This window comes from Thermobia domestica, chromosome 7 (genome assembly GCF_964235325.1).
Source record: "Thermobia domestica chromosome 7, izTheDome1.hap1.1, whole genome shotgun sequence".
Taxonomy (NCBI): Eukaryota; Metazoa; Arthropoda; class Insecta; order Zygentoma; family Lepismatidae; genus Thermobia; species Thermobia domestica.
The window spans coordinates 58959107-58971419 of record NC_137460.1 but is presented as its reverse complement, the minus strand read 5'-3'; the positions used below and the strand labels follow the sequence as shown (position 1 = coordinate 58971419).

The window sequence follows — 12313 nt, the reverse complement described above, 5'->3', positions numbered from 1 at the left end:
CCTAGTTGAAAAGCCATTTGGACTGCGGTATCAATATCAAGGGACTTACTGTAAACAAGGACAGCTTGAAAACACTTGCTCTGAGTAAATGAGATGTGTTGGCTGATTTCATGTTTCAATAATTTTGCCTTTAGTTTTTCAGATCTATGATTTGGATTCCGACAATTTGACTTTTCTAATTCTGCAATGTACAAACCATTCAAATCTTTAAGTTTCATAATCAATTTGAGTTGTATGACTTTCATTCTAACCTCTTCAAGAACTATTTCAAAAGCATTTTTGTGTGCTTCCTCCATCTGCATTTGTATCAGCTTTTGTTCTTCATTCTTAGTTCTCCAGTGGGTATCAATATTACAGTAGGACTTCCTACAAGATGGATGAAATCTGGCTTTAACTGCAAATAAATCAACATTTCTGATTCTCCTTAAAAGCTTTTCATCACCTTTCGCTTCAGCACACATTAGAACAGTGTTTCCACCACCATACTCGAAGAGAGATGTTTTTTCACTTGTTCTGGCTTTATTCTTATAAATGCGTTTAGGTTCAGCTACATTACAGAAAATGCAATCAGGGTGGAAGAGGATTCGATCTTTAGACTGTGATCGTCGTGGCGTTGAGTGACTTCTCATCTTTGACTGAGGAGGTAGATGTTTGAGCTTTAAGTCGATCAAGGTTTTTGGTAAATTTTTGATAACACTCCCTGTGATAACCATCTCTTTCTTGCACAGTATCTGGAATTTGGGAACAGATCTCATCAAGTCTTTCTGTTGGTGACGTTTGTAACTGTCTTTTACTTTTCACTTCCAGTAACTTATCAATCCGTTCTTGCGCATTGGGTAATTTCAAAATATGAGTGAAATGTCCACCTTTACAGTTCTTAAAATGAATAATACACTTTTGAGAATCTTCAGCAGTTTTTCTCTTCTTAGACTGAGGCCAATCTGAACCTAATTCGTCACCATCCATTTCTCTACCCAAACGCAACATATATCTACTTACCAACAACAAATCTTCAAATGTTTTTTCTTAAACAGTTAAACTAAGTGGCGTTAATCACATTGCCGTTTTTGCCAACTCCACACCTGGCACCAACAACTTGGCCTTTCACTCCAACCCTACTCAGACAGGGCAATCGTCAGTACTAACGAGTATGCAGCTGTTATTCTGCTTTCTATTGCACCAATGTCTATAATTTTTGGATACTGTTAATATAAAAATATAATGTACACATTAGTGTAATTTTGTTTGCGTAAGATAATTGCAAGTGTTGCCAGTGCAGTTGTTCCCAATTTATATTTCAATTTCTTGAGCAGCTTCTTCCTCCTCTTCTACAAATATCCTACAATCTGTACAGATGTTACCTCGCTGGACTCTGGGTTGAAAAAAGTTTGCAACAAAATGTAGTTCATGGTCCTGTGTTAAATAGGGAGATCACCAGGGTCATCAACATGAGTATTATTTCTAGCCCTTAAAAAACCTTATTCAGGACGGTCCTCAGTACTGACGAGTATCGAATGTTTAACTCGCTTTCTATTGCACCAATGTATTTGATTTTTTAATATTATTGACACCAACGTACAGTGTATACATTAGAGTGATTTTGCCTGCGTACGATGGTAGCAAGTGTTGCCAGCATTCCACGATTTCCAGAAAACGTCTTTTTTCAGATTTTTTGCGGGGTTACTTCCTCTTATTCTTCTACATATAATGCACAATCTCCTCACTTGTTACCTCATTGGAATCTACGTAAAATAAGCTTTCCAACGAGGTATTATTCATGACCCTGTGATAATTAGGGGAATCTCTAGGACCGTCAAAGTGAAGGTCTACGCTTTCCGTGAAATACCTGCTGGTCTTATAAAGGTTAAAAAGAAAGGCCCGCTATTTTATAGTAGAGCCAGTTTTCTTTTTTGGGAACATGGCTTAAAATTTTCCTTGGACTGTAAGTAATATAAAAATAAATGTCGCAAAGGATCAGGGGGGGTGCACATGGAGGACCCCTGGCTCCTCCCCTATTGTAAAATATGGCGAATAGGTGTAACGGATGCTCAAAAATAATGAAGAAAACCTTTTAAATTTTTGTTAAGTACACGGAGTACTGAAGTTAAGTGAAATGTAACAGTTTTTAATACTTTAAGCGCTGTTTTTTTTATGTTGCAAAGTCCAAGGGCAAATTCAGACTGGAGGGGCAACTCTAAACTTAAGCCAAAAATTCTGACAAATCTTCACATTCCTTTTATGAAACATGTTTTTATTTTGCATTTTTGCTGCTGTAGGTCCCTAAATCTATTGTTAAAATACTTGAGTTTGTGAAAGTTAAATAGAATATTATATTTCAAAATATTTGGTGGAAAAATAAAACAAAAAAATTACGTTATATCTATTATCAAAACGTCTGTGTGATATTTCATTTTGCTCGTACCAATCTGCCCCAAGCCAGTACCAATCTGCCCTCACATGGGGAAGATTGGTACTGATTGCAGACCTTTCGTAAAATGTAATTTACTCCAGGTAGAACATTAGTAGAAACAATATTGTACATTGTAAATGTAGCTAAAGAATCACAGTTTAAGTAGGAAAAAAATCATGTTTCTCAAGCTGACGATATGTTCTAAAATCTCGGGTAAGTAAAAATCGTACCAATGCCCCCCCTCTCCCCTATATGGAAAATACATATTTCATATTTTAATCATTAATATACAAGACATTTAATTTAAAAGACATTCAGTTATGGTGATTATTTTAAAGAAATTACTTAAAATTTCCTGTTTGGATTTCAAAATTGTCAAAGAAGTGACATATTTTACTTACCTTTTGCACCCGTAGGAGTTGGACAATTGGCGGGAACTCTTGGTAGAGCTCGTGCAAAGTACGAACGATTGAAATATGATTCCAATGTGATATAGTCGTATCCCGAGTTATATCTCACCGGGTTATCTATCATTTTTGCTCTACCTGTAGAAAAAGAAAGAAAAATCAAATGAGTTTTATGTTTACATCTACGGTTTAAATCCCTCACGCATTTTTCTCTGATGCTGTGTGTAAACTTTTCTTTTTTTAAATCTCACTATACACTTACCGACACCATTTAAATGCGTATGAAATTTCTCCCACTAAGCAGACAGAAAACATCAACATATTTTCACATAATAACCCTAGATCTTATTAGGTGTTTAAATTAATTCTCGCCTTTTTTTCTTAACAAAAACTCATGTTTATTTGAAAACAACGGCACATTATATTTTTAATGAAAGCACTACCCATCTAAAGCTACACTTTTCTGTACTTTTTGGGTAACACGTGAATTGCATTATGAAAAGAAAAATCAGGTTCTTTTGAAACGATCTACCCATCGATCCATTTTTCAATATGTTCAAAAGATCTGATATGTTCAGAAAGCAGACCATGCTGCTACATCGATCGAAACAAATAGTAATTTGAAGAAGACGTCTGGTGAATAGGACAGATGGAACAGACGCCCCATAGATTCCTTGTAGGGTTGCCAACTCTGGAAAATAAAATAATCGGCAACCCGTCAAAATTCCCTATGATATATCTAAGTGGAGTGGCGGATTAAGCTTCGTCGGCGCCCTAGGCACAAATTTAATGCGCGCCCTTCTCAAAAGAAAAACAGTATTTGCAGTATTTTAAGGCTAATATAAAATTAGTGAACATACTGAAATAAGAAGCAAAGTATAAAAATCAATAATAAAAGTAATAGGCCTAGTCCAGACAATTCATTTTATTTGTTATACTATGTGCTATACCTAAAACTATGTGTTATACCTAAATTGAGAAATTAAATTCACGAGTCATAAATGAAGGTGCTTCCGCCTCAATTTGATTGCTACAAACTCGTATATAAGTTCTTCAAAGTTGATGTGTCCATCATCAAGATGTCTGCTTCGATGTGGAGAATAGATAACTCGTTTAGTCTTTTATTACACATCGTTGAACGGAGATACGTCTTCAGTCTTTTTAGAGCCGAAAACGAACGTTCAGCGGAACAGTTTGTTACAGCAGTACACAAAAATATTCTTAATGCAATCTCCACATTTGAAAACACAGAACGCAACTTTTCTTTCCGTGTAAATGCTAACATTTCTGCTAGTGAGTCACAGATTCCTCTAATTTTCAAAAGTCCCGCAAAATGCACACATTCATTTGAAAATGTTGATTCGAGATCAGTTTCATTTGTAGCCTGAAGGTTGGCTGCGCGCTCCGAAATGACAAGAACTTTGCAGAAACTTACTAGAAAACATGAAGTTTCAGACATCATTTTATAGTTTTCCTTTCTTCTAATTAATTCGACGTGCAATTTATCAAGAATAGGAAGAAACACATTAACTTTAAATTTTTCTCTTCCTGTTAGAAAAACCTCATTGTCTCTTACTTCATCGGCTTGAATGTTACGTTTTCTAAACCTTTTATAACTACATTCGTAATCCATATCAATTTTCTCCATGGGTTTTCGCTCATAAGAGTTGAACATGGCATGAAGAGAAGTTTTAAAGTTCACAAGTGATTCAACATGTACTATTGTTAAATCTATGTTGACACTTTGTAATTTCACAGTGACACTCTGGAATCTCTGCAGTATGTCATTCCAAAAAGTGATCATGAAAGCTGTTTCCAACCTGCTTAGTTGATTCAAGAGGGATAAGGCCTCATTTCGAACTAGAGGTTTCTCAAAAGGATCATGAGTAAGGGTCTGAATTACAATATCCCAGTTTTCATATATATATGTACAAGCCTCCTCTCGTGCTGACCAACGTGTCTGTGATAAAGATTTTAGTGTTTTCGTTCCTGGGTACACGAAAGAAGCAAGTAATTAGTAGTATGTAATATAAAAGTAAAGCAAGGTCATAATTATGTATTCATAACACGTAGCAAGCTGCTTTACTTTTCTGACATGGTAGCACTTGGTAATGCACGTTTTAAAAAATGGATACACCCTTTTTCCCCGCATACTAATGACACATAATGTATGCAGGTGCGGCCGGAGGTAACATGACATATAATAAATGTTTCCGGTCAAAAGAAATGTTAATTGGACAAGTAGAATACAGAAAAAACCTTTTCGGAAATAAAATATGCAGATCACACACGTAGAACAAGGTAATTCATTAATATTCAGCACATGTAACGCGACAGCTGCTGCTGGAGAATATTGTAAAAATTTTGATCGTCGGAATGAGTGAAAGAAAGCACTAGAAGCTTCCAGTTCTTTTTTTCTAAGCTTATTATTGTTGGAATAGGGGAAAGAACACACTCGAAACTTCTAGAAAGATTGAAGGGTATAAAAAATACTGATGCATTTGCATGATGTGTACATTTAGAAAGAATACAGCAGGAACATCAAGTGTTAAGTTTGCGAAGAAGATATTTTACTACTAGGAGAGATTGGAAGATTGGTAAGTACTAACGTTGTAGTTTTCTTGTAGTATACTTGTTCATTTTTATATGGGAAAGGGACATATTGTAATTGTTTGGAGTATAAGGGGGACGGAACTGTTTGGTTTTATCGGGAATTGATTGCGGATTTTCCGGCATTGAAAATGATATGACTCGGTGTACTTTTATGGAATTATAACTTGACTAAGATATAGTATAATGTTATATGTAGGGTAGAGGGAATCATTATTAATGATTGCACCGGGACTCGAATGAGTATTCTCCCGCGTGGAGAACCGTACGCTAAATTTTATGCTTGCAGTGCGAACTTGTTACTTATATGTAGCTATGAATTGTGTAAGACATAACAGGTATATATAAATTATATCGTACAGAAAGTTAGCAGAATGCGCCCCCGGGACTCGAATTAGTATTTTCCCACGTGGAGAACCGTACGCTAAATATTTTGCTTAGCAGATATTGTTACTTATACATAGCTATGAATTGTGTAAGACGTATAACTGGTATTTAGAAAGTATATGGGAAGTTTTATTGAGCAGGGAGCCATGATACTGCCGGAACTCGAACCAGGGCTATCCCACGTGGAGAACCGTACGCTAATTTTTATGCTTGCAGTGTGAACTTGTTATTTATATATAGCTATGAATTGTGTAAGATATAACAGGTATATATAAATTATATTGTACAGAAAGTTAGCAGAATGCGCCCCCGGGAATCGAACCAGAGCTTTTCCACGTGAAAAGCCGTACGACAAACATTTTGCTTAGCAGATGTTGTTACTTATATGTAGCTATGAATTGTGTGAGATAAATAGGTATATATTAATTATATTGTACAGAAAGTTAGCAGAATGCGCCCCCGGGAATCGAACCAGGGCTATTCCACGTGGAGAACCGCACGCTTGCTTGCGCTGTAGACTTTTTTCAGTTATAAATGGTATATTTTACAAACTTATATTGGATAGATAGTTAACAGAATCTGCACCGCGAATCGAACCATGGCTCTCTTACATGCAAAGCCAATATGGTTGAGAAGGTTAATGCTACGTTGAATATCATATTTTTGTAATTTGAAAAGTCGTAATAGGGTAACTAAGTACACTTTTTTTCTTTTCTGTTTTAGGTGCTGAAGCAAATAAGTGATAGGAGCGAGAAAAGCAGAGAGCACGAAAGGCGTGGATTTGAATTGGATTATCACTTAAACAGAGATAAATTAATATTCGGTAAGTATTATTATTATTATTATTATTATTATTATTATTATTATTATTATTATTATTATTATTATTATTATTATTATTATTATTATTATTGTAAACTGTTGTGTTTTGTTTCATAAACGCTAGTGTAACAATGAGGATATATGGCGACAGAACGTTTAACGTTATCGCAGATTGAACTTAAGGTTTTTTCATGTTGAAAGCTAATGCAATAAAAAGAGACCCGAGATTGTTTGAACATATTACCCAGGACGAAATGTAGTAGTGAAGTTGAAAGGGAAACTTTATACGTATATTTTGTAATTGGAAGTTGTAATACATCAAATAACTAATTCTTAATTTCTTTTATTGTTTTAGGTGGTGAAGGAAATAAAAAATTTTAATAGAAACACTGGAGAACAAACCTTATTTTTCTGAATTGTTCGCTGTTGAAATATAGCGGTGTTTTTAGTGAAAAGGAGTTATAGATTGGTTTTAAAACATGGATTCAATGAAACCGTTGGATCTTAGTACAAGAGGTGAAAGTGATCTCGCAGAATCATCATCTTTGCAGGGGACAGAGGTTTTATTCCAACCGGTGGTGATTTCGCACTTTCCACCACTGGAAACAGAAGTTACCCCGGCCAACTTGGATGTATTACCGGGAACAGAATTTTCATCCCAACCGGTGGTGAGTCCGCAACCTCCGCCACTGGAAACAGAAGTTACCCCGGCCAATTTGGATGTATTACCGGGAACAGATTTTTTATCCCAACCGGTGGTGAGCCCCCCCCCGCCACTGGAAACAGAAGTTTTCCCCTTACTTGATGTTGAAAACGAAATAGAAGAATATCCCCCTACACCTTCACCAACAGTGAGTAATTTCCCGGTGGAGAATTGGGAGTTGGAAGAATTTTTGAAGTTACCATGTGACTGTACTGTGGAACATACATCATTGGATTGTATAAAAGAGTGTATAATATATTGGAAACCAGACGATATTTGTATTTGTATTGCATGCGGTTTTTTGGAAGGTGGACAATTAAAGCATGATTGTTTGGTGTTGGATACGGAATGTCTTGAACGGAAAGCTATAGAAACCATAACAAAAGTTGAAGTTCGTAAAGAATTATTATCAATTTACAGAAAAAAGCATGGACATTTGTTTTTGATTACATGGAACTTTATTGAACGTTTCCGAGATCTTGTGTGTGACTTTGAATACAGGCCCACTCTATTAAAGATTTTACTAGAAAAAGATTTTGGGAAATATACTGATATGGTGTAAAAAATGTACAAGAAGAATGTACGAAAGTACGTTAAAAGTAACCTTAGTGTGAGTAAAAGATTTTTATATTGAATTAGAGTGTAGAATATATTACCAATAACAATAAGACAAATATATATTTTTGCATTTATGTATTTTATTATAATAGAACATACATCGTGATGTTATATTAACGAATTGTTTCTTGGAAAAGATTTATTTTGTATTGCCCTGAAACATATTATTAAACAGACAATTCGAATAAATTATTATTGATTGTAATATAAGACGGAGAATGCATAGAACACTTTATTAAATGTAAGGAAAAAAATGTGTTTTACACATGCGCAGAAGCTTTTATTGTAGGTATATAAATAGATGTATCACACTTGAAAAATTATTGTATTTGATTGTTTTGCTGAAGAGCAGAAAAATGACTACCATGGAGACTGTTTATGTTTCACCTAGAGAAAAAGAAATTCAGCGTGAAAACGAAAAACCTATACTGTTAATTCACCCGTCTGACCCCGATTTGCCAGATGAATTACGTGATAAAGTGAGAATCATATATCCATCACAAGAAATAGAAGAAGTGTATTATTTTAGACGCTATAATAGATATAATGATGAAATACTCCCGGAAAGTGATGATAACAATGTTTCATATATTAACTGTTTTGAAGTGGAAGCTAATGACTGTGAGTGTACTAGTGAAACTATTAGTGATACATGTGTTATACAATTATTTAATGAGTACACACCAAATTTAGCACTATTATGTGAAGCATGTGTTGAACACAATGAAAATGAAAAAGATCACAACTGTTTGCTGCAGTATGATTACGAATTATTACAAAAGGTGTGGACGATCTTAATTAAACGTGAAATGAGAGAGAAAATCTATAAACTTTATTTAAAGAAGCATTTTAAAGGTTGTAACATTAAGAACACTTATACTTTGGAGAAAAAATTTAATTTGGTATATGAATACATTACAGAGTGTGATTGTTATATCAAAGAAATAGTAGAAATATTTTTAGAGAAAGATAAACAATTATTTAATTTGTAAATGAACACTGAGACACTGTAGCATATGCATTTGATTGTGTATGTATAGAAGAACATATTTATCCTCATATATATATTAGGGCTAAATACTTTGATGTAAGTTGAGAAATTACAAAGGGTTACAGAGAATTGAACTGTTAACTATATTATTTTATAAATGGATAAATTTGTAGTATTGTAATATTAAGAATTTAATAGATTACAAACATTGGACTGACACATGTAAATAATAGTTAGAGCTAAAATACTGAATTACTGGCAACTGAATTGTCAGTGAGAGTAATGTATTGTTTTCTTTAAAAGAAATAAATAAACTGATACTAGAAAAAATAATCTTAGTTGTTTTGTATACAATATGAAGAAACTAGTGTTTAAGAAGCAGTGCATTAGAAGAAAAAAATAATGGTTTTCGAAGAATATGGTAGGAAACTGAAAGTATTTAATACTTTATTTTAGATTTTTTACAGACATTACCAACGTAAGTGAATGATGACCTGTTGTTCATTGAACAGGAGGTACTGACTTTGATACCTTGTGTTTATGAAGACTTCAAAACCTTTCTTTAAGCATTTACTTTAAATGAAAACAACATATAATTTTGTATACAAAACGGATTAAATTAAGGGTGTACCCACGCGAGGGATTTTTTGGACGCGGACCACATTTTAAAACGCTATATAACCCAACAAACATTTTAATACTTTTTAAGAGAAATATGACTGCAGTAGGAGAGAAATGCGTGATATACTGTAGAAAAGTCGATGTTATAGTACCCATGTACTCTTTATGTCTTATAAAAAAAGAAGTTAGCGTACTCTTTTGCTGAGAATATAGATGACAATATTGTAAAAATTACGTGTCGTTTTATTGCAACTAGAATAATGTTACTTCAATAATGCTTAAACGCAGTGACTATTAGTGCAGAATCCACCCTCCAACAAAATTTAGGATGTGCAGACCCTTACTTGGTATATGATTTTAAAAAGAATAAACATTGTACGGTAACCTCTTGAAACTTGTAGACCCACAGTGAAGTATAGTCGGATATGGGGGGAGGGCACGGTGACTCAGTGGTAGAAGAGATTTTGATGTTTGTGATTTAAAACCGACCAAATGAACTTTGTGGCGGACAACATCTTTTTTTCCTGATATTTCCATTTCCTATATTTATTTATTGGCTTAATTAGCTTATTCGATCTTTCTCTCTTGCAATAGAATCATTACAAGGCTATGATCATACCTTATAATTATTATTAAATAATCCTTATTGAAGGTTTAATTTACTTCACGATTTCTTTGGAAACAACAAAAAAAATTACTTGAGATGGATTGTTTCTCAGGGAGGAAATGTCAGAATCATGAGAAAACTTGCTTACATGCTGTGTGCCAAACATAATAAACCTTTGGCGGGCTAAGATCGAGCCATGGACCCATCACGCGCCAGAGGTGAACGATTTGAAGGCGATGAAGAATATTTTATAATACCACAGTAGTATCAATAATTGTTTGAGATTCTTACTATACTATGTGATACAGGTTACACGAATTTTATTGTGTTCTTTTGAACTAATGTTTAAGAGGACCAGAAGGATAGATTTCAAGAACTACCTATGGTTCACGGATTATAGTTTTAATTTTACAGCTTTATACACATGCATTCAAAAATTTAGTGCCATTAGATGGTTGTATAAGACTCTTCTTGGAATAAGGGGGCGCGGTGACTCAGTGGTAGAGCGTTTACCTCTGATGCTTGGGAGTTCCGGGTTCGATCCCAGCTTCCGCCAAGTGAACTTTGTTGGGGACAAACACCGTGCTCGTGGGTTTTTCGGGGTTCTCCCCTTTCCTCACACTTTCTTCATTCCACCATTTCACTAATCTCTCATTATCACCGTCTCCTTTACCCTAACCGGCATAACCGTGGGACGTAAAACTTAAAGTTTTCATTTCATTTCATTTTCTTCTTGGAATAAATGTTTTCGCTGGAACCTTTTTTAAAATTTAATGTGAAACTATAAACATAATGAAGAAAATAAGAACATGCTAAGGTGAAATAAACTTGAAAACTCCCACCGTGCAAAAGAATTACGGAAAACAGCTTCTGTTTTCAAGCTGAAACTATCCGTGGTTGAGATTGACCACCAAATATATCGATTATTTTTCTCAGATGATGAGTTTGTATGCTTATGCCAGTAGCTAAAACTGGAAAAGTGAACCAGGTAGTGTTTGTAAAATGGTATTGCATGGTTCAATCTCAGAACATGTGCAATTGTGATGGACAAAAATTCCATGGGTAGTGGTGCTGGTGGACAACAACAACTTCACGAAACATCTGTTGGTATTAAAATTAACGATACATGAACTTTCAAAAGACGAAATGTTTCTTTATCTGGACTCTTAATACGTATTTGAAATTTCATCAGAACATGCATTCAACTTAAACTATAATAAACGAACGAACTATCTAGTTTCATTATAGGAGGACGATACAGGTGTGGATGAAAAGTTTATGTATTGATTTTTGAACACGAGTTGTGTGCGAATAATTCAATTTTATTTAACTTTTAATATTAGAGATTATTTTATACGACCATTTAATATTTTATTATTTCTTATACATATTCGCTTTCATCATTTGTCCATTGTAATATTAGTAGAAAAAATGTTTTATTTAACAACATACGCACGAAAACCTACAAGAAAACTATTAGACAACATTCATAATTATCACTGTACGGAATACTTCTTTGAACGGAAACAGTTTTTTTTGTCCATTAGTAGAGTGTATCCATTTGGCACGAGGATCCATTAGTTCAATCCCAGACCATGACAATTTGTGATGGACAACACCCTGTGGATTTTCTTGGGGTTCTCCCTTTCCTAACACTTTCTTCATATCCAACATTTTTACAATCATTAACCGTTCAACGTTGCCTACTTGTAAAATGTCTCAAGTAGATGAGTATATAAGACTCATGCCAGAATAAGTGTTTTCTCCTTGCTCTCAAGCCAGAAAAAAGAAACTCGTATCCACGAAACTTGTGAAATTTGGCGAGTAGCAACTCGAGAAATTTCACTTCGTGGATACGAGTTTCTTCTTTTCTGGCTTGAGAGCAAGGAGAAAACACTTATTCTGGCATGAGTCTTATATACTCATCTACTTGAGACATTTTACAAGTAGGCAACGTTGAACGGTTAATGATTGTAAAAATGTTGGATATGAAGAAAGTGTTAGGAAAGGGAGAACCCCAAGAAAATCCACAGGGTGTTGTCCATCACAAATTGTCATGGTCTGGGATTGAACTAATGGATCCTCGTGCTAAATGGATACACTCTACTAATGGACAAAAAAAACTGTTTCCGTTCAA

The 12313-nt window shown here is 34.5% G+C and overlaps 1 protein-coding gene across 1 annotated transcript in view; it reads right to left on the bottom strand.

The window, feature by feature from the left end:
- Positions 1–1119: 1119 nt before the first annotated feature.
- LOC145689198 (prostaglandin G/H synthase 2-like) overlaps positions 1120–12313 on the bottom strand; it is a 64102-nt gene continuing 52908 nt past the window's right edge. Inside the window, exons 5-6 of the mRNA XM_081763333.1 lie at positions 2812–2955; positions 1120–1202 (exon numbers count right to left, since the gene is read on the bottom strand). Of these exons, the coding sequence (XP_081619459.1) occupies positions 1120–1202; positions 2812–2955 (227 nt within the window). The remainder of the gene's footprint in view (positions 1203–2811; positions 2956–12313) is intronic.